Consider the following 23,502-nt stretch of genomic DNA (forward strand, 5'->3'; position numbering starts at 1 on the left):
TTTGTGTACTGCCTTACAGTAAAAACTGTGTGGCAACCGCTGTATTTACTTATAGTGGTCACATGACTGCCCCGAGCCAACTAATTAAAGTACTTTCCCACCAATACTGTCCCTCTTACCTTTTTCTTGCTACACTGTAACATACATCTCCTCAGAATTAATAAACTCTAACAATACATATTAACACAATAAAAATAAAACATGATCTACATTTTCAGAAAAATAAAAGTACAAAATTCCCTAAATATATACAAATACATATTAAATACAAGTTTCTGTAAGAAAAGTCCTGTAGGTTTGCATTTTCTGTGTAAGGGTGGGTTGTTTGTGTCAATGCAGTTTTTATCCAGTGCAACAGAAGTGTGTCCAGTCCCATAGCCTTCATGGAGAGAATACACACCACGGGCGAGTCCTTGCTTGGCGATATGTCCTTACAGGCCACCGTCATTAAACGTGGCGGCCCGTCAGGATGAAGAGTGGTTTGTCTTCCTTGCTATTGGCTGTTTGGAACTCATCCCGTAGGCGGAACTGCCACTCATCCTCCAGTTCTAACCTAGCCACTGTCTGGCGCAGGGAGTTCCGGTCCTGGCATACGATACACAGGGTGGCATCTGGGAGACAAAAGATAACAATAGTCAAAATGGCTCTGTGACTTCTTTTTTTTTCCAAAAGTGCAAGATCGGAAAATTTAAAGTGTACAAAATAGGGAGAAATAAGCAAGGATTAGGACATTCGCTTACCCCATCACTGCTGATAGAAGGTCCTTAAAGTAAAACTGCGATGGTGTAAAATTATACATGCTTGGGGCTTCCTCCAGCCTGATCACGCCCTGTGTCATGGTGCCCGTCCATCTTCTGAATCCACCGCTCTTCCATAGCCGCATACACGCTGCCAGCATGGTGTGTGATGTCACATGCTGGCGTGCTATGCTCCGGCGGCGTGTACGGGGCTAACGGAAGAGTGGCGGATTTAGAAGATGGATGGACACCGCGACACAGGAAAGGTAATGTATAAATACACACACATTTACATATTAGGTGAACAGCACCGTCACATTTGCTGTTCGTCCTGATATCGCTCGCCGATTTAATCACGCACCCAATCGAGCAAGTCGGCCCTACATCTTGCATGTCCGACCGATTCATGCAACCAATTTCAGCATGAAATTGGTTGCATTGTCGGTTGGGCATGTGCTTGGCATCCGATTCTGATTTATAATAATCATGCGATTCCGATTATAATAATCAAATCGGATGTTCGATCGGCTGCCAAGTCACCTGATGCATGGCTAGTGCTACCTGTAGGACCCCGCCACTGAAGACATGCTGTTCTGCTGACGTGTAACAACACTTGAAAAACCTTCACGCTGTTGGGCACAACAGATACTTCAAGAGGCTGTTGTGTAAAGGTAGCCATACACTGGTCGATTTGCCATCAGATTCGACCAACAGATAGATCCCTCTCTGATTGAATCTGATCAGAGAGGGATCGTATGGCTGCCTTTACTGCAAACAGATTGTGAATTGATTTCAGCATGAAACCGATCTCAATCTGTGCAGCTGCCGCCGCTCCCCCCCCCCCCCCCCTCCCTTGCATACATTACCTGATCTGGCCGGCGCGACTCCCCCGGTCTCCGTTGTCTACTTCTCCACGCTGGTCTCCGGTCCGGCTGGCTTGCTTCACTGAACTTCCTGTCTAGGGGAAGTTTAAACAGTAGAGGGCGCTCTACTGTTTAAACTTCCTGCCGGGTTAGGAAGTTCAGTGAAGCTGCAGCCCTGGAGCCTGAAGCGGAGAAGAAGACAGCGGAGACCGGGGGAGTCGCGCCGGCCGGAACAGGTAATGTATCTCCGCTATATTGCGTCGGTCATCGGACATTTGAACGCCGCTATCTACGCACTACCCGACCCGCCGGCGATCGAGAAAAATCTTCCGCACGGACGGATCGATGGGAATGATTGATTTCGGATGGAAATCGATTGTTCTGTCAGCGCTTGCGCGACGATTTCACAGCAGATTCGATCACAGTGATCGAATCTGCTGTATATCGGCGGGAAAATCATTAGGTGTATGGGCCCCTTTACAGGTAAGCCATGAGAGCCTGAGCACAGCGTGATGAAGCGTTCAGGATTCCGCCACTGTGCTGCTGTGTACCGTTCCTGCGAGACGCAGCCACACAAGTCACTAGAGCTCTGTGTGTAAATACATGAGGAGGAAGGCTTTCTTCTTAATGAACAAAGAATGTCACACAATGGGTAATTATGCTGATTTGTACCTGAGAGGCATGGAGTGACATTAGTGATTTAATTGCAGAGGAGGCCTCATGGCAGGTGAAGGATTTGGCATGATTGGCGTCTGGCTTACCTTTGAGAAATTGGAAGTCTTTCAAGAAGCTGGCTACCACGAAAGAGTCGCAGAGGTGCAGCAGGAGGCCGCTGAACTTCGTGCCTGCGCAATTCACATTGATCGAGTGCGGCCGCGAGCTCACGTAGCAAACCGTAATCTGAAGGGCAAAAAAACAAAAAACAATTTAATTAACTTGCAAGGAGTAAATTGTAAAGGCAGCCATACACTGGTCGATGTGCCATCAGATCGACCAGCTGACAGATCCCTATCTGATCGAATCTGATCAGAGAGGGATCGTATGGCTGCCTTTCCTGCAAACAGATTGTGAATCGATTTCAGCCTGAAACCGATCACAATCTGTTGTGGTGGTGCTGCCGCCGCTCCCCCCGCCGGTATACATTACCTGAGGCTGGCTCCCGGGCGTGATGTCCCCGTCATGTGGCACCTCCGGCTCCGGCATCCGCATAGAACTTAAGCTATCACACCAGTGACAGCGGAAGTTCAAATAGAGCGCCCTCTAGTTGTACTTCCGCTGTCACTGGCATGACAGCGGAAGTTATACGAGGATGCCGGAGGTGCCATGACGGGAGCAGTGACGGACGGGATGCCCGGGAGCCAGCCTCAGGTAATGTATACCTGATCGGATCGGCCGCCGCTAGCGACGCGCTCCCTACCCGCGGGCGATCGAGGGTAATTTCCCGCACGGCGCGATCGACGGACCGATCCGATTTCGGGAGGAAATCGGATCGGCGGGTGCGTGTTGCGCGAACGATTGGCAGCAGATTCGATCCCAGTGATCGAATCTGCTGTCGAAACTGCCGCAAATCGGGCCAGTGTATGGCCACCTTAACTGTGGGCAAATGGGTGGAATCAAGACTAATAAAACTGCCAAATGGATATCCACCCACCCACATTACATATTTTCAATAGACCAGATGTTAGGTCCGATAAAAACGTCAAATCCAACAAAAATGTATTAAAAATAAAGGCTCCCTTGATGGGGAGCAGCTAATTGTGGCTAATTGTCAGATTTCTATGACCTACTGTAAGCAACAATAACATGGGAGAAAAGTCATTTATAGCTCATTTTACTTTGGAAGAAATCTACTTCTTATTTGTATGTGTTTACATACCGTATAGACTCGCATATAAGCCGACCCGCGTATAAGCCAAGGTACCCACTTTTCCTTCAGAAACCAGGAAAAAGTGATTGACTCGTGTAAAAGCCACCTCCCCAGTATAGCCCCCTCCCCATAGCCAGATGTGCCCCCAGTACAAGTCAGCACCCCTTCCGTAGCCAGATGTGCCCCAAGGAGGATCCAGCTGTGTCAAGACATCACACAGGAAGAATTCCTGATCATTGCACTGCTGAAAGGTAGCTAGCATGTTCTGCTTCATATGGGAACACAGGTAGTCTTGAGCAGCGCACTCTGCACAACATGTTGCGGGGGATGGGTGGCACGGAAACAGCAGGGAGCCAGCTGGCAAGAGCAGGATCACTAGTGCACAATCCTTACGCTCCTCTGCCAGTAACAAAACCTGCTTCACCATCCGTTCTACTCCACTGACTCACATATAAGCCGAGGGGGTAGCTTTTCAGCACTTTTTCTGGGCTGAAAAATTAGGCTTATACGCGAGTATATACAGTATATTTTAATTTTACATTTTTTCATGATAGTAGTTTATCCACCACTACAGTATATCTACGTCCTCCGTGACTTCATCTAAGCCACAAGTCAGTAGATATACGTCTTGTAGCAGAAGCAGTGCTGTGCAGGATTGGGCTTGCTGCAGCACTAATTGGGGAAAGGGAATATATGTTTCCTGAGCTAATGAGATTGATTTTTTTCCATTAAAAATACTTTTATTTTCTCAGTTCATAGTGAAAAATACACTCTGTAGCATTATTTCAGAACCAAATATCTTCACCATAAATTGTGACAGGAACATCAATCTTTGTTTTCTAAGTTTTGTAATAAGCGGTAAGAATAGCCAAACAAAATTTGTGTTTGTTATCTACAGTAGCACTTTTTATTTTTAAACTGGAATTGTTAAAACTGAGAAATAATGTGTTTTTTTTCTACCTTTTTCCCTTGTTTTCCCATTAAAATTCATAGAAAACAAAATTGTTCGAGGGAAAAAATGGCATACAATGAAAGCCTAGTTTGCCTTGAAAAAAATATATATATTTAATTTCTGTGTCACAAGTAGGGATAAAGTTCTTTCTGATTAAATACGGACATAGCTAAACTGTCAAAACTGCTCAGTGGGAAACAAGGTCTGGATGCAAATGTTAAATTCTGAATGTGTTCCGCTGACAATGTTTCAGTGTCTACGCTTACTGAGCACAACATACTCCAGCCTCCATCAGTGGGCAGCAATATTTAGTTCTGAGCATAAAATAGCTACCTTTATCTTATGCAGGAGAGAGATAAAACTTTGGGGAAAGTTACAGTCCTGATTGTTTCATTGTACATTTTTAGACTATTCTTCGGTTGGCCAATACTGATGTCGTCATGCTTGCATTATCTCCTTACATCTCTATTCCGTATCTTTGCTATGGAAACAGCTTAGAAACCGTTTATCAAAACAGAATCACAGGAAGGTTTGGCTACTTGTTCATCAGCAACAGACAATGCACATCAGTGAGGGTTGCTTTGTATTGGTGGCCATGGGATCACTATGGTGATTCTGGGATGATTAGGATTCCTTTGTGATTACACTATAGCTTACCTTTGTAAACAAGGTGAAAATGCTCTTATGCTGGGAATACATGTTTCGTTTTTGCCTTCGTTTTAGCCTTCGATTCGTTTGGTAAACGAATCGAGTGTTGAAAACGTATGTGAAAATAGTCATAATCTCATTATAGTTTCGATTAATAGACCCCAAAAACGAACGACTAGTGATCGAACATGTTTGATATTATCTCTCTTTATCCATCTAATCGAACCATTGGTAGGCTTTATGGCTGTTCAGATCGATTATATATTCGTTTATGCCGTCCGTCCCTGTACTACGTTTCGTTTCTTTGCAGCCTTCGATCATTGGAAAAACGAAACCATCAGAATCGAAAAAAAAAACGAAACCGTGGGTGGTGATATTAACCGTACGATCGATTATTTCGGGATCGAAAAGGACAAAAGGCACAATCGAAACGAAGGCTAAAACGAAGGCAAAAACGAAACGTGTATTCCCAGCATTAGATGCTGACCCAGTGCTCACCCCATAATACAATGATCATGAAAGTGATGTGTAGAAGCCTAACGTCACGGGTTTCAGATAGTAGTCAATACGGTGCTTATTTATTAGTTTTGGCCCAAACTAGTGGCTCATTCAAATGATCAAATAAGCATAGATACAATATAAGTTGATTCCCAACGCTTTTCTCATGAATTATCTTGCTTTACTTATATTTCACCTTAACTGTAAGTAGAGCTAATGCATGAGATAAACAATATAAGATAATCAAGGAGATCAACAGATAAGGAGAGATAAACCACGAGTTACCAAGGAAAAAAAAAGTTTACTAACCCTGGTACATCCAGGGTCCAAGAGCATCTTGTAGATGTTCGTCCCCAATGATTGTGTCCTCCTGTGTCCCCTTCTGTCCCCCATGTGTTCCCTGCTGTCACCAGTGTGTCCCTTTCTGTCCCCCGCTCCTCCCCCCTGTATCCTCCTCTTCCCCTGTCATCAGCAGAAGCCGGCACTAGAGGGGCAGTGAAGGAGAGGAGAGGTCTGTGATCGCCACTGGAGCGGTGGATTAGGTGAGCAAAGTTGCCGATTCTGATAGTTATACATGGGAGAGCAGGAGACACACTGGGGGACAGTACAGGGAGTCCCTGACATCACGGTGGTTCGTGTCTGTTGCGTTCGTAAGTTGGGGACCCCCTGTATTCGGCATATAAGATGCAGGGACTTTTTCTCCCCGTTTTTGGAGGAGAAAAAGTGTGTCTTATACTGTATGTGAAAAAATATGGTTACATAAATCAGTTAAGTTAGCAACCCCAAGGGGACTCTCTCTATTTTTCTCTCTTCTCTCTCTCTGCCCTTCCCCAAGACCGACTGTGGAGCATCTGAATCACTGCAAGCATTTATGCATGGATGCAGGGCCGGCGCTACCATTAAGGCAAAGGAGGCAGCTGCCCCAGGGCCCCAGAGCTTGTAGGGACCCCCAGTGGCTACAAGAGGAAAAAAAAATTTCAAATTGGCCTTATAGTTTTTGAGAAAATCGATTTTAAAGTTTCAAAGGAAAAAAAAATACACATTTAAAAACCTGCCGACTTTAATGGTTAATAGCAAATCCACCTTAAATGCTTGAAACCCTAAATTTGCAGGATATGTTAAGGAGATCATTAGGAATAAGAGGAAAAAACTATTTTTCAAAAAGACCTTATAGTTTTTGAGAAAACCGATTTTAAAGTTTCGAAGGAAAAAAGTATACTTTTAAATGCAGTAAATGTCACTTTTAGTAGCAAACCTAACGGTAGTGTAATTTTACATGCATCAAACGAAAGTGCAATAAATTTCCTGACGGGGTTTCCAGGGGGTCCATACGCAGCTGCAGCGCCTTGGCCAGGGATCGCTATACAGCCGCAATATGGCTGGATGAAGATCCCTGGCATTTTTTTCCTATTTTCCCATTTTTTTTTTTTATGTTTAGAGTGTGGGAATTTTTTTTTGTGGGGTCCCCCTCCTGAAACTTTTTAAACCCTTGTCCCCCATGCAGGCTGGGATAGCCAGAATGTGGAGCTCCGACCGATTGGGACTTCACGCCCTGTTATACCAGCTGCAGAAAAGGTCCCCTAATGCCGATTTTTGTTCCAGGGAATCTGTTGGGGGGGCCCCCCAGGTTTATTTTGCCCTGGGGCCCCATTGTTGCTTAAACCGGCCCTGCATGGATGGCAGCTCCGCTCAGACTACCACTCTGGACCTTCTCATTGGTACATCTCTAACGGTTTGGTTTTGTCTATGCCTAATCTATGTATCCTCTACTGTATGCTTACTGCACCAACCCTGTAAGTGCCAAAACCATTTCTGGGTACAACCTCCCTTGTACTTGGCGAAATAAATCTGATTCTGATAAGGAGAGATAAATTATGAGTTAAGTCTGTTAAGGAGAGAAAAATCTGAGTTAATAAGTATGGTGAGATAATTCAAAAGAAAAACTTTGTGAATCAGCCCCATAGACACACATGGCAATAATGAAGGGAGGGTTCTGGGTACCTGTGGGCCGAGGTTCAGGTAACAATCCACCACTAGCACCGGGTGGCTGCGGTTATTCAAGGACAGTGGGAAAAACTTCTGGCTGTGAAATTGGAGGAATTTCTCCAGCAGCAGCTGGGCGGGGGCAGCCAGCATGGTGTGGTTGCTGTCAGGAGCACAGATGTAGTGACTCGTTGAGACTGATATCGAAGAATCTAGGACCTGCAGAATACAAGGAGACAAAAATGAGATGTTTGGTAAATTAGGCACATCCAAGCACAGCAGGCTGCTTTCACCATGGAGGGTCTGGGTGCTCTGCTGAAAACCTCACACTGATCTATTTTCAGTTAAAGTGAACCGAGCACCATTTTTAGCACCCAGTGCATTTCAGCAGCACATTTATTATGCATGCCATAAATGTGGCTCATTAATAAATAAAAAAAAACATTGTTTCCCTCTTTTTTACATTTAAAAGTTTCGCAGAGGGTTTTATTACCCCACTTCGAAGGCCTGGCCAACTGCAGAACTTTCAGGCAGATTAGAAACGATGTAATTATTTTGCTGCCCACATTAGCAAGAGAGCAAACAAAAGATTTCATCAGTAGGGGGGTAGATTGGACACTATGCTTCAACGAGTTTAGAGAAGCCACCGATGCTATCTTCACACTTGCCCCTGGATAAATAACGGGCAGCTAGAAGGGGAGGGGGGAACATGACAGCTCCTATAGCTATTAGAAGCCAAGAAAAAACTGCCAAGAACTGATTGTCACTATGAGCTCATGTATGAGTAAATGACATATTTGTGGTGCAGGCCAGGCTGGATGAGTAATGGAAGGTCTGGAGGAGGAATCTGTAGTAGTTCTCACCTTTGGTTTGATATGCAGAGACCGGTGTCCTCCCACGGCAATCTGCTTTTTCATGACATTGAAGCGGTTAAAGCGACAAATGAGCAGACCGGAGCTGTTCACCCGCAGGTTGAAGTCCACGTCATCACATGTGAACCTGGAGGAGAGGAGAGGCACAGAGTATAGAAGACCACAGGAATCAGAGTATAGAAGACTACAGGAATCAGAGTATAGAAGACCACAGGAATCAGAGTATAGAAGACCACAGGAATCAGAGTATAGAAGACTACAGGAATCAGAGTATAGAAGACTACAGGAATCAGAGAATAGAAGACTACAGGAATCAGAGAATAGAAGACCACAGGAATCAGAGTATAAAAGACCACAGGAATCAGAGAATAGAAGACCACAGGAATCAGAGTATAGAAGACCACAGGAATCAGAGAATAGAAGACCACAGGAATCAGAGTATAGAAGACCACAGGAATCAGAGTATAGAAGACTACAGGAATCAGAGAATAGAAGACCACAGGAATCAGAGTATAGAAGACCACAGGAATCAGAGTATAGAAGACCACAGGAATCAGAGTATAGAAGACTACAGGAATCAGAGCATAGAAGACCACAGGAATCAGAGTATAGAAGACTACAGGAATCAGAGTATAGAAGACTACAGGAATCAGAGTATAGAAGACCACAGGAATCAGAGTATAGAAGACCACAGGAATCAGAGTATAGAAGACCACAGGAATCAGAGTATAGAAGACTACAGGAATCAGAGTATGGAAGACCACAGGAATCAGAGTATAGAAGACTACAGGAATCAGAGTATAGAAGACTACAGGAATCAGAGAATAGAAGACTACAGGAATCAGAGAATAGAAGACCACAGGAATCAGAGTATAGAAGACCACAGGAATCAGAGTATAGAAGACCACAGGAATCAGAGTATAGAAGACTACAGGAATCAGAGAATAGAAGACCACAGGAATCAGAGTATAGAAGACCACAGGAATCAGAGTATAGAAGACTACAGGAATCAGAGAATAGAAGACCACAGGAATCAGAGTATAGAAGACCACAGGAATCAGAGTATAGAAGACCACAGGAATCAGAGTATAGAAGACTACAGGAATCAGAGCATAGAAGACCACAGGAATCAGAGTATAGAAGACTACAGGAATCAGAGTATAGAAGACTACAGGAATCAGAGTATAGAAGACCACAGGAATCAGAGTATAGAAGACCACAGGAATCAGAGTATAGAAGACCACAGGAATCAGAGTATAGAAGACTACAGGAATCAGAGTATGGAAGACCACAGGAATCAGAGTATAGAAGACTACAGGAATCAGAGTATAGAAGACTACAGGAATCAGAGTATGGAAGACCACAGGAATCAGAGAATAGAAGACCACAGGAATCAGAGTATAGAAGACCACAGGAATCAGAGTATGGAAGACCACAGGAATCAGAGTATAGAAGACCACAGGAATCAGAGTATAGAAGACCACAGGAATCAGAGTATAGAAGACCACAGGAATCAGAGTATAGAAGACCACAGGAATCAGGGTATAGAAGACCACAGGAATCAGAGTATAGAAGACTACAGGAATCAGAGTATAGAAGACCACAGGAATCAGAGTATAGAAGACCACAGGAATCAGAGTATGGAAGACCACAGGAATCAGAGTATAGAAGACCACAGGAATCAGAGTATAGAAGACTACAGGAATCAGAGTATAGAAGACCACAGGAATCAGAGTATAGAAGACCACAGGAATCAGAGTATAGAAGACCACAGGAATCAGAGTATAGAAGACCACAGGAATCAGAGTATAGAAGACCACAGGAATCAGAGTATAGAAGACCACAGGAATCAGGGTATAGAAGACCACAGGAATCAGAGTATAGAAGACTACAGGAATCAGAGTATAGAAGACCACAGGAATCAGAGTATAGAAGACCACAGGAATCAGAGTATAGAAGACCACAGGAATCAGGGTATAGAAGACCACAGGAATCAGAGTATAGAAGACTACAGGAATCAGAGTATAGAAGACCACAGGAATCAGAGTATAGAAGACTACAGGAATCAGAGTATAGAAGACTACAGGAATCAGGGTATAGAAGACCACAGGAATCAGAGTATAGAAGACCACAGGAATCAGAGTATAGAAGACCACAGGAATCAGAGTATAGAAGACCACAGGAATCAAAGTATAGAAGACCACAGGAATCAGAGTATAGAAGACCACAGGAATCAGAGCATAGAAGACTACAGGAATCAGAGCATAGAAGACTGTAGGAATCAGAGCATAGAAGACTGTAGGAATCAGAGCATAGAAGACTACAGGAATCAGAGTATAGAAGACTACAGGAATCAGAGCATAGAAGACTACAGGAATCAGAGCATAGAAGACTACAGGAATCAGAGTATAGAAGACTACAGGAATCAGAGTATAGAAGACTACAGGAATCAGAGTATAGAAGACCACAGGAATCAGAGTATAGAAGACCACAGGAATCAGAGTATAGAAGACTACAGGAATCAGAGTATAGAAGACTACAGGAATCAGAGTATGGAAGACCACAGGAATCAGAGAATAGAAGACCACAGGAATCAGAGTATAGAAGACCACAGGAATCAGAGTATGGAAGACCACAGGAATCAGAGTATAGAAGACCACAGGAATCAGAGTATAGAAGACCACAGGAATCAGAGTATAGAAGACCACAGGAATCAGAGTATAGAAGACCACAGGAATCAGGGTATAGAAGACCACAGGAATCAGAGTATAGAAGACTACAGGAATCAGAGTATAGAAGACCACAGGAATCAGAGTATAGAAGACCACAGGAATCAGAGTATGGAAGACCACAGGAATCAGAGTATAGAAGACCACAGGAATCAGAGTATAGAAGACTACAGGAATCAGAGTATAGAAGACCACAGGAATCAGAGTATAGAAGACCACAGGAATCAGAGTATAGAAGACCACAGGAATCAGAGTATAGAAGACCACAGGAATCAGAGTATAGAAGACCACAGGAATCAGAGTATAGAAGACCACAGGAATCAGGGTATAGAAGACCACAGGAATCAGAGTATAGAAGACTACAGGAATCAGAGTATAGAAGACCACAGGAATCAGAGTATAGAAGACCACAGGAATCAGAGTATAGAAGACCACAGGAATCAGGGTATAGAAGACCACAGGAATCAGAGTATAGAAGACTACAGGAATCAGAGTATAGAAGACCACAGGAATCAGAGTATAGAAGACTACAGGAATCAGAGTATAGAAGACTACAGGAATCAGGGTATAGAAGACCACAGGAATCAGAGTATAGAAGACCACAGGAATCAGAGTATAGAAGACCACAGGAATCAGAGTATAGAAGACCACAGGAATCAAAGTATAGAAGACCACAGGAATCAGAGTATAGAAGACCCCAGGAATCAGAGCATAGAAGACTACAGGAATCAGAGCATAGAAGACTGTAGGAATCAGAGCATAGAAGACTGTAGGAATCAGAGCATAGAAGACTACAGGAATCAGAGTATAGAAGACTACAGGAATCAGAGTATAGAAGACCACAGGAATCAGAGTATAGAAGACTACAGGAATCAGAGTATAGAAGACCACAGGAATCAGAGCATAGAAGACTACAGGAATCAGAGCATAGAAGACCACAGGAATCAGAGTATAGAAGACCACAGGAATCAGAGTATAGAAGACCACAGGAATCAGAGTATAGAAGACCACAGGAATCAGAGCATAGAAGACTACAGGAATCAGAGCATAGAAGACTGTAGGAATCAGAGTATAGAAGACTACAGGAATCAGAGTATAGAAGACCACAGGAATCAGAGCATAGAAGACTACAGGAATCAGGGTATAGAAGACCACAGGAATCAGAGTATAGAAGACTACAGGAATCAGAGTATAGAAGACCACAGGAATCAGAGTATAGAAGACCACAGGAATCAGAGTATAGAAGACCACAGGAATCAGGGTATAGAAGACCACAGGAATCAGAGTATAGAAGACTACAGGAATCAGAGTATAGAAGACCACAGGAATCAGAGTATAGAAGACTACAGGAATCAGAGTATAGAAGACTACAGGAATCAGGGTATAGAAGACCACAGGAATCAGAGTATAGAAGACCACAGGAATCAGAGTATAGAAGACCACAGGAATCAGAGTATAGAAGACCACAGGAATCAAAGTATAGAAGACCACAGGAATCAGAGTATAGAAGACCCCAGGAATCAGAGCATAGAAGACTACAGGAATCAGAGCATAGAAGACTGTAGGAATCAGAGCATAGAAGACTGTAGGAATCAGAGCATAGAAGACTACAGGAATCAGAGTATAGAAGACTACAGGAATCAGAGTATAGAAGACTACAGGAATCAGAGTATAGAAGACCACAGGAATCAGAGTATAGAAGACCACAGGAATCAGAGTATAGAAGACCACAGGAATCAGGGTATAGAAGACCACAGGAATCAGAGTATAGAAGACCACAGGAATCAGAGCATAGAAGACTACAGGAATCAGAGCATAGAAGACCACAGGAATCAGAGTATAGAAGACCACAGGAATCAGAGTATAGAAGACCACAGGAATCAGAGTATAGAAGACCACAGGAATCAGAGCATAGAAGACTACAGGAATCAGAGCATAGAAGACTGTAGGAATCAGAGTATAGAAGACTACAGGAATCAGAGTATAGAAGACCACAGGAATCAGAGTATAGAAGACTACAGGAATCAGAGTATAGAAGATGAATTGCTCTGCTTTGGAAAAGAAGACATTCACACTATCCCTTGTGCTCACTGGACTTGGCAGCCGATCTACCATCAGATTCGATAATTATTAACGAACCTGATGAAAATTGGTGCCACCAAGAGCATGCCTGATCACGTTTCGATTGGACATGCTGGAAAATCTTGGTCCGATGTGCTTAGACGGGGGCGTGTAGGTAGCAAGAACCATAAATATGATGGAAACCCAGACCATGTACCCCAAATATAGATGTTGCCCCCCCCCCCCCCCCCCCATTAATATTTTACCTGTTCGGTGTCCGCCAGTAACTATTTTTTTTTTAAAGGAAATGATGGCTGCCTACATCTCTCTCTGACTTCAGATACCGCTCACCCTTATAAGGAAATGTGGGCTGAGAGAGAGGCGGAGCTTGGCATGGCTGACCTCATTCTGAAATGAATGCTAGTATGTATACAGTATATGATCAAATTATTCTGTACAAACCCCTGGTTCTTCTCTTCTTCTCGATCATGTACGTATGACTAGGGCCGATGCTTCCATACAGACAATAGGGCAACTGCCCAGATTTCTCCCACGGAGGAACAATGAGTGGCATGTAACCGGTGGGCGGTGGAGCGGCATGGACGTAACCGGTGGGCGGTGGAGCGGCATGGACAATGGGATCGGCGTAGCTGGGGTTGAGTAGATCTGTCAGGTGGATCGCTCCCGGGTTGGCAGCTGCCATACACATGCTTGATTATAGACTGAGGCGGTTGTTATCACCTTTAGTACCCATCATCACTATATTTCTTAAAGAGAATCTGTATTGTTAAAATCGCACAAAAGTAAACATACCAGTGCGTTAGGGGACATCTCCTATTACCCTCTGACACAATTTCGCCGCTCCTCGACGCATTAAAAGTGGTTAAAAACAGTTTTAAAAAGTTTGTTTATAAACAAACAAAATGGCCACCAAAACAGGAAGTAGGTTGATGTACAGCATGTCCACACATAGAAAATACATCCATACACAAGCAGGCTGTATACAGCCTTCCTTTTGAATCTCAAGAGATCATTTGTGTGTTTCTTTCCCCCTGTTCTCATGCACTGAAGTTTCAGGCTGCTTGTTTCTTCCTGCAAACAGCTTTGCCCTTGTCTGTAATTCTTCAGTATGTGAAAGCCCAGCCAGCTCAGAGGACGATTTATCCAGCTTGTAAAAGATAAGAGAGAAGAGAGAAGCTGCTCTAATCCTAAATAACACACAGGCAGTGTGCATAGAGGGGCCTGGAAGGGGGAGTTCATAGCAGAACCACAACACTGAAGAACTTGGCAGCCTTCCAGACACAGGCCGACAAGTCTGACAGGGGAAAGATACATTGATTTATTACAGAGACAGTGATAGTATAAAGTGCTGCAGTAAGCCTGAACACATTAGAATAGCTTTTTGAACTTGTAGGATGATAAAAAACAGGATGCAATTTTTGTTACGGAGTCTCTTTAAATACCTCCTGTACTGCTGTGCAAGGCTTAGTGTGCAGAACTATGTGTGAATCGATCTACTGAAGTAAGAAGAGCAGTATGCCAGCCAGGAAGCTTGCATTGTTTAGAAAGAGGCCAGCAATGGCAGCCTTCAAATTTCTCCCAACACCACTCTCGTTTGAAGCGGACTTAAACCCAGAACTTCCTCTCTGCTCTAAAAGATAGGCAGCAGCATATTAACTCTTTAAGAAAAACATTTGTTACAGCTTACAGAACTCCTGCAATGAATCTGCAGTGTTTATTTCCTGGTTTCATGGGAGCACAGAAAGAGTTAACCTCCTGTGTTTACATATTAGCACAGAACTCGACACACACCTCGGCACAGTTCAAACAGAGCTGACAGCTCAAATTATACCTCTGATTACTTGCAGATAAGGGAGAATTGGACAGGATCTGCTCTCTAATTATATACTTGGAGGATTTCTCTGTGTTTTCCTTGTCCTAGAGTTTAGGTCTTGTTTACATGAAGAGGGTGGACTGTAGTAGTCACATACCGGTTCTGGTTGTACTGCACATCCTGTGTCAGATCCACGTTGAGGAGGATGAAGTCATGGAGGTGGCAGCGGGAGAAAGGCTCCCTCAGGTCTGTGCCCTGGATTTTACTGGTCCACTTCCGCATTCCCAGCATGCCATACTGCGCAATGTTCTGCGTCCCCTCCGTGTGCTGCAGGATGTACTTCAGAGACACGTTTCTTTCAGTCCAAGAGCACTCCCTGTGGTGTTGTGGAGAACAGATCAGAACAGAGGTAAGGGTGGTACACAGACATTTTCCATACTCAGTTTGCACAGTGGCTAAGAGTTTACTTCACTGAGGTTGATTCATTTTTTTATTTTTTTTTAATCAGAAGCACCATCTGCATGGTTTCATGGGATCAGCCCACAGAACAGACACCTCACTCACACAGGGCAGTTTTTAGGCATAGACAAACCAGGCAGATGCATGGGGGGGGGGGGGGACAGCTGCCTGAAGGGGGACCAAGGAGCTATTTTTTTAATCAGACTGTGTTTTATGCAGTTCTTCTGCACAACTGATAGTACCATTAAGGCAGAGGTGACTCTTGCAAGAATTGCGTGCGTTTTCCTGCAACACTTCCCAATGGAGAATCGCAGTGCAGTTTTTTGTACACTAGTGTGTTTTTTACTGTTTAGATGGGTTAATAGGATTAAGGTGGACCCTTTCCTTCTATATATTTAAAGAGAACCTTAGATGGGACGCAATAAAAAATGTATACATACCTGGGGCTTCCTCCAGCCCCCTCCGGCCTGATCGCTCTCTCACTGCCGTCCTCCACTGCATGCAGCCTCTGCAAATTGCCCCGGAAGTCCTCTGGTCCGAGGCATACTGCGCATGCGCAGCCGTCCATGCACCCCCGTGGCCGGAAGCGTTCTGCAACTGCGCAGTAGTACGAGTGTGCGACGGGGCTGAGCGCGCACAGCTGGGCTGCCCCTGCGCTGACTGGAAGACTTACCGGGGCCAGTTGCAGACATACCGAGGTGAAAATAAACTGATGACATAAATAATTCTAGCTATCCTTATGCTAAAAAAGACCTTTTGAGATACCCCTCCCCCTTCCCCAGTTTTATTTTATGTTTAAATCGACTTTAGTGTTTTATTGTATCTGCTCAATAACACAGACTTAGTTTGCTAGAGCTAACATCTATTAACTATTGTCCCTTTTTGTCTCTTCCCTTCTCTGAGAAGTCGTTCTCCTCCAAGGAAAGAGTTTATGGCTGTAATTTTTTATCAGTGAGGGTTGCACTATAGTCCCACTAGGTTCTGACTAGAGAGAAACTGTCACTTGCATACCTGAATGTACCTTTTTTTCTTTATCTGCCTGAAAGAGTTAACACAGCCTAGCTATGTGTATGCTTGGCACTGTACATACAAATGTCTATCTCATAAGTGTTTGCCACACAGATACACTCCTTGCAGTAGTTTTCAACTCCTTAGTAACCAAAAAGCTGAAAAATGGCAGGATTTCAAAAAGGAAAACCGATAGAAAAACGAAAACGGCACCACTCATGTGACTGTGGCCTACGTCATGAGATGATATATTCAGATCTGTGACCAGAGTTGGGATTTTAAAGTGGACCTGAACTCAGAACTTCCACTCTGCTCTAAAAGATACGCAACAGCATAATAACTTTTAAAGAAAAACATTTCTTTGTTACAGCTTACAGAACTCCTGTAATAAATCTGCAGTGTGTCTACTTCCTGCTTTCATGGAAGCAGATATAGAGTTAACATCCTATGTTTACAGATTAGCAGCTCTGCCATGGCAGAGGAGATTCCTGAGCGGACACAGGGGAGGATCAAATTACAACTTGTGATTAGACACCGTTAAGGGGGAAAGACAGGCAAAACTCTCTAAATACATACAGGGTGCATTTCTCTATGTTTTCCTTTTGTCCTGTGCAAGAGTTCAGGTCCACTTTAAATAGTTTTATAGTAACTTTAGCAAAATGGCAATCCAGAGGCCTAAGGAGGAGATGCAGAGAAGAATGCTAATGCGCAGTATCTGTGGTGACTTCTTACCTCGGATGGTCTCCAGTGACGCTGACATCCAGCGCGTTCCACATCACGCAGGAGTCGTCGGCGAGCACAATGAAAGGCCACACGTCTTGGGGCCGGACCCCCAGCTCGGCCTGTCTGTTCCGCTCCAGCTCCAGATTGTGATAAGACAGCTCCTTGATGAGGAAGTGAGCAGCTCCTGGGAACAGCACAATATACATTACTCTGCTGAAATGGATGTGCCGCTTCCAATAAACATGCTGCTCTATAATGGAGCCAACCTAATAAAGGTTAAACAGATACATTTACTCCGCTGTGTACACAGAATTATTCAGCAGCACCAGTCGCTGCTTCACTCTCCCAGAAGGCTCGGCGCATAGATGCTCAAAGGGATCAGACAGGTCTATAAAGAGAACCTGTCATCACTTCTAGTGGTCTAATGAATATTATCTGCCTGATAAGGTGAATGTGCAGTTTTCCAAAGGTTCATGAATCTCCTCTGCCCGATAGTATAGGGCAGGGGTATCAAATTCAATCACGTAAGGGGCCAAAACATAGTGATAATCGTGGGCCAAATTGTCTATTAAGAATTAACATTTATTGAACAGCCTCAAACTAAGTGGCGTAACCATAGCACTTGTGGCAGCCTGCTCCTCCCCCTTCTGCAGAGTAGCGCAGTGGAGCAGTTTAATATTTAGAGAAAAACAACTAAAGTTGTTGTACTAAATATGATCTACTAGTTGACCTAAGCCAGTTTAAAAAACGTGCTCTAGGTCTTGTCAAGCTGCCACCGCTGCCAGTCAGTTCGCGCCCGCCTTGCACACCAGCCGGTCCGCCCCACGTCCTACCCCAACGGCTGTCAGTGCTTGACATGCCCAGTTGCACAAAAGTACTGACACATGAACAGGACGCAGGGACACTTGTAAATTATTATATAGGATTTACGGGTGCAAGCACTGGTAATCTGAAATGACACCAAAAAGAACACAAGCACAAACCAGTATAAGCTGCACAAACCGCAATGTTTATAGGAGATTACATGCAGATCCATATCAATTTTAAATAGTGCATCCAAATTTACAGGATTCACTATAACTTGTAAACATACACCTATTTTAGGTAAGACAATGGTGGGGAAACACCGCCCTTTGTCAGAACGTAGCACATCCTGACGAAACTCCAAGGGCGGAGTGAAACGCGTAGACTTATGCTACGCAAACCTTTGCTCAGCAGATGCCACTATACTGCCCTAGGCTGGACAGACTTGCGGCCACACCAGCTCAGCACGGCCAATGGTGCCTATCCACAGCGCCAGGACAACGAACAGTTTAAAAATGCTACAACGTGAGGCCATGGACAGACTAGATATCCAACTCGTTATACTGTAAATCCTTGGAATGCATTGATGTCTCTCTGCTAGCAGAGGAAAGAGAAACTGAAAGCAGAAGTCCTCTGTTATTGTCTCACACTGCCCCCTAGTGGCAAGTGGCCATCAGTACACATTACAGCAATACTAAATTTTAACAAGGAAATGTAACAAATAAGAAATAAAAAAGTGCTAAAATAAATTGGCCCGGAGAACTTGCAAGCCTCTAAATAAATTGGCTGCTAAAAGGTTAAATAATTATCGGCAAATAATGTTTTGATAAAATGACAAATAAATACAATAAAACATGAGTTTGGTATCTTCTACTAGGAATGAACTACAAGTAAAACTATTCAAAAATCACTGTAACTTTTTCGTCAATGTCAAATGACCCCACGGTGACATGTGCGGAATCATATTCACAATTAATAAATAGGAATAAATGACATAACAGAGAGAGACATGAGCTGAAATACAAGTTATTGAAAAGGCATCCAGTGTCCACTCAGGAATAGTAAGGTGCGCAGGGGTCATTGATGTCTGGGTATAATGAGGGGAAAAACTTTACAAAATCATTACAGACGGTCAGGTCTCAGCAAGCAGGTCAGTGTCATTACAGGTTTGTCATATTCTACTTTAATTTAATTGGTGCATGGCTGTGTCCTGCTGGACCTCTCCCTGCACTATGCCCCATGCGGCCCCGCCCACTCTGATGTCACTCTGTTCCAACACATCAATATACAAAGTACACAGCCCAATTAACAGCAAGAAAAAATGCATGTGATGAACGCAATTATATTGTATTCCCTAATGCTGGGAATACACGGTTCGTTTTTGCCTTCGTTTAAACCTTCGATTCGTTCGGTAAACGAATCGAGTGTTGAAAACGTATGTGAAAATAGTCATAATCTCATTATAGTTTCGATTAATAGACCCCAAAAACGAACGACTAGTGATCGAACATGTTTGATATTATCTCTCTTTATCCATCTAATCGAGCCATTGGTAGGCTTGATGGCTGTTCAGATCGATTATACATTCGTTTATGCTAGTCCGTCCCTGTAAAAAGGGATTTTCGTTTCGTTTCTTTGCAGCCTTCGATCATTGGAAAAACGAAACCATCAGAATCGGAAAAAAAAACTAAACCGTGGGTGGTGATATTAACCGTATGACTGATTATTTCGGGATCGAAAAGGACAAAAGGCACAATCGAAACGAAGGTTTAAACGAAGGCAAAAACGAACCGTGTATTCCCAGCATAAGAGTAAAAATGTTCTATCTTTTAATATGACTTAGCCAGCTATACAGGCATCTGTTTGAGCAGTGCATGGGGTATACTGAATGAGGCCTGGAACCCACTGAAATCCGCAAACGCAAAACGCAACCGCTAGCGTTTTGCATGAGCGGTTTGCAAGCGGATTCATGCGAGTTTTCGGTCGCGTTTTGCAACAGTGTATTTTTTTCCTCAGCGGTTGTGTAGCGTTTTGCGTTTCGCGTTTTTATCCTGATTGGTCCTGTGAATTATTTTTAATTTTGTTACAGTGTGCTGAACCGCAAAACGCTAGCAAAACCGCTCAGTTTAGGTTTTGCTGAGCGTTTCTGCTAGCGTTTCAATACTTTACATTGAAGCGCTAACGCTCCCAAAATGCTGCAGGTCCTGCGTTTGCGTTTCTGGGAAACGCAAACGCTCCTGTGGAAGTTGCCCCATCCATTAACATCAGCTGAGCGTTTTGGCAAAACGCTAGCGTATCGCAGCGCTGCCAAAATGCTCAAAAAAACGCTCTTGTGGGTTCCAGCCCTAAGAGAATCCTCATCTTAAAGCAGGAGAATTAGCCATACTATGCCAGGGAAAAAACACACATATATAAGTAGATACATACTTGATCTACTTACATAACACATGTATTGTACTGTCCACGATTTTGATTTCGGTTAATGTTATATAGTAAATAAAGAGAATTCTGTTCCTGGTGGGGGCCATGTCTTTTGCCCACAGTTTGAGGCTAAATCCCGATGTGATTTCTTCCCTTAACTTTTTTTTTGTTTTCCCCTCCAATCGACGAGTCACCTCGGCATTGCTTTTAAACACAGGTGAGCAGAGGATCATGTTTCATCTAGGGAGCTAGGCAGGGAAATAAAGGGAAGAGGAGGAATATACTATAGATAAAAAGACCCCCAGCATGCAACTGTTTGGCAATGACACTTAAAGGGCCAGAATTTTGAATGCAGGATTGGAAAGTTTTGAATGCAGGATTAGCATCTTTATCACTTAATACACTCAGACCAGATGCTGTTGAAATTAGATTTTTATAGTGACAATCCCGCTTTAAACAGCACAGAGTTACCCAGCAAGCTCATGGTGAACCAGAATGCCTAGGAGTGTGTAAGAGACCAAAAAGCCTCCTACTAAAATGCTATGGAAAACAGAAATTTGCCTTCTTAAAACAGAAGGTATTTGCAATTATTCAGGTTGGAGTGAGCATCTGAGGTGTCCCACAATGCATCACTGCTGAATATGCAAATCATCCCATCAACCAGTCCGAAATAGTCTGTATGCATGTTGGATTAGTGTGGCTCTGTAATATTAACAAGGTGACACATCATTACATTCCAGCGGTTCTTGAGGTGTGTTTCAGGGATAACAAAAGGATGATTTGCATATTCATCAGTGATGCATTGTGAAACACATCTTATGCTCACTCCAACCTGAATAATCTCAAATACCTTCTGTTTCAAACAGCACAGTGTTGTCAGTAAAAGTCAAGAAGGATTTGTACCCAACCTTCACACCACTGACCACATCTACACCTGCACACGTATGTAGTAAAGGAGTCCCGAGTAATTTGGGTCCCATGTGAAGCTAGTATCCTCAATACTGCCAATACTCTACTTAGGCTTTTACCTACAGCACATTCTTCACCAAGCTAAGTCCTTATCTAGCCTCTTCAGTAATCCCTCATGCTGCGGCCATTGTCAATACCCAAATCACACACTGGGTGTCGTTATAGCAACAATGAACATTGCAGTCTTATTATGCTGGGTACACACAATGCGATTTCCCGCTCGATCTGCGGGATTGATCGATTATTTCCGACATGTTTGAAAGGGTTCAAAAGGGTTTTGAAAGGGCAAAATCGACGGCTGTATCGATCAAAACCCAATCGAACATGTCGGAAATAATCGATCGATCCAGCGGATTAAGCGGGAAATCGCATCGTGTGTACCCAGCATTAGGCAGCACCCAAATTACCTGCTTCGACCGTACACACTCTTAAGCCCCATCTACACCATGCGATTCTTTGTCCGATTCGATTCAATTTGATTCATTGATTTGATTTGATTCAATCCGACATGTCCGATTCATGATTAGATTCCATTTCCGATTCAAAACAATGGCAAATTGAATCGAATCATGAATCGGAAATGTTGGATTGAATTGATTTGAATCAATGAATCGAATCGAATTGGACAAAGAATGGTATGGTGTAGGTGGGGGCTATGAGAAATCGAGCGGAACAGAATCGAGCGGAGAATCAGAACATGTCGGAATTTTATTATCGAAGGCATATATCGGTACGATTCTCCGCAAAAAACGTAACGTGTATTCCACAGTTTTCTCTGCGTCTTCTTCATGAGTTGTCTGACAGTGCTGCTTTGCTGTCTATTGTTTTTCTGCATGTGAACAACGCATTCAAGTGTGAATTAGCCCACTGATTAACATTGGTTGCAGTTTTCCTGTGCAGAAAATGCACAGAAAAACTGATGAGCGGAGACAGGCCCTTATCAAGCAGACGGTACTAGACTTTCTGCTACCCGAGGCCTGTTTCACACTGGCGTGGTGTGTTACCCTGTTTTGCCCCAGGTTAAAGCTATGCCAATGAAAGTCTATGGCGCATTTCATACCTGGCGCAGTACGATGCGATCAGCCAGAGCCCGGAAGTGAACGATTTATCGCGAGTTATCGGGCAACATGCGCGCCGAACCGGAAGTCATGTAAGTCTATGGCGATGCAGCTTTTTAAAAGTGTTTTTGCATTTGCGTAGTGGCGCGAATGCGTATTTTTTCAATACACTTCCACGCAATTCGAATTTTAGCCACAGGAAGTGAGCGCTAGAGAGCCTCCCTTCCTGCTTGGCCTGCACTCAGAAGGGAGATTACCGCGCATCAAAGTGCTCTTATACCACCAGTTGCCAGTCCGAAACCGGCCTCAAGCAACCTTTGGAGGATGCGCCGTAATACTCAGAGTCATAATAAGAAATGTATATAAAACACTGTATATTTCCATTACAGAAGGTACTGAAAGCACCAGCTGCGGGGAACACTTACCCACTCCGGCAGTGTTGAAAATACTGGGCAGGACCAGCATAATGTGGTTGGGCCAATACTTTTTATAGATCGCCATCTCGTACTCCTTCACAACTAGGATGTGTAAGTGGATGCTGCCGTCCATGGCGTGGTAAAGGTTAAACAGACCGTGCTCGTGGCGGCCGGTGGTGGGAGTAAAGATGGGGCTTTTCGCGCAGTCAGCGCTCTACAGGAAATGACAGAATGAAAAACACGTTACACAGGAAATGACAAACTACAAGATGTAAGTTCTACAATTCACACCAGGCTCCGTGCATATTATTATTGCTGACATCTTCCGCAGCGCTGTACAGAGTATATATTATCTTGTCCCTTAACTGTGATGTATGGTGAAGTGTATGTATGGAGTAGTGCAGTGGTCCTCAAACTACGGCCCGCGGGCTGAAGGCTGCCCCCAAACTCAAAATTTCTCTGGCCCCCAAACACAAAATGTATAACTTAAAGATGTGGCCCACAACAACTTTAAATATAGGCGGCGCGAATATAGAATAGCAGTGCTGGCACCACCCATTCACATATTGTAGAAGCCAGCGAGCAGTAATTTGCTGGCTT

The 23,502-nt window shown here is 43.8% G+C and overlaps 1 protein-coding gene across 4 annotated transcripts in view; it reads right to left on the reverse strand.

Moving 5' to 3' along the window:
* Positions 1–272: 272 nt before the first annotated feature.
* The window catches only part of GREB1 (growth regulating estrogen receptor binding 1), a 198,631-nt gene continuing 175,401 nt past the window's right edge, over positions 273–23,502 (reverse strand). For all 4 annotated transcript variants that reach the window (XM_068280291.1, XM_068280292.1, XM_068280290.1 and 1 more), the window contains 7 exons: positions 22,912–23,116; positions 17,244–17,418; positions 15,202–15,420; positions 8,412–8,547; positions 7,567–7,767; positions 2,362–2,500; positions 273–611 (listed from right to left, as the gene is read on the reverse strand). In XM_068280291.1, coding sequence (XP_068136392.1) covers positions 448–611; positions 2,362–2,500; positions 7,567–7,767; positions 8,412–8,547; positions 15,202–15,420; positions 17,244–17,418; positions 22,912–23,116 — 1,239 coding nt within the window. In that variant the 3' untranslated portion in view covers positions 273–447. The remainder of the gene's footprint in view (positions 612–2,361; positions 2,501–7,566; positions 7,768–8,411; positions 8,548–15,201; positions 15,421–17,243; positions 17,419–22,911; positions 23,117–23,502) is intronic.

This window comes from Hyperolius riggenbachi, chromosome 4, assembly GCF_040937935.1.
Source record: "Hyperolius riggenbachi isolate aHypRig1 chromosome 4, aHypRig1.pri, whole genome shotgun sequence".
Taxonomy (NCBI): Eukaryota; Metazoa; Chordata; class Amphibia; order Anura; family Hyperoliidae; genus Hyperolius; species Hyperolius riggenbachi.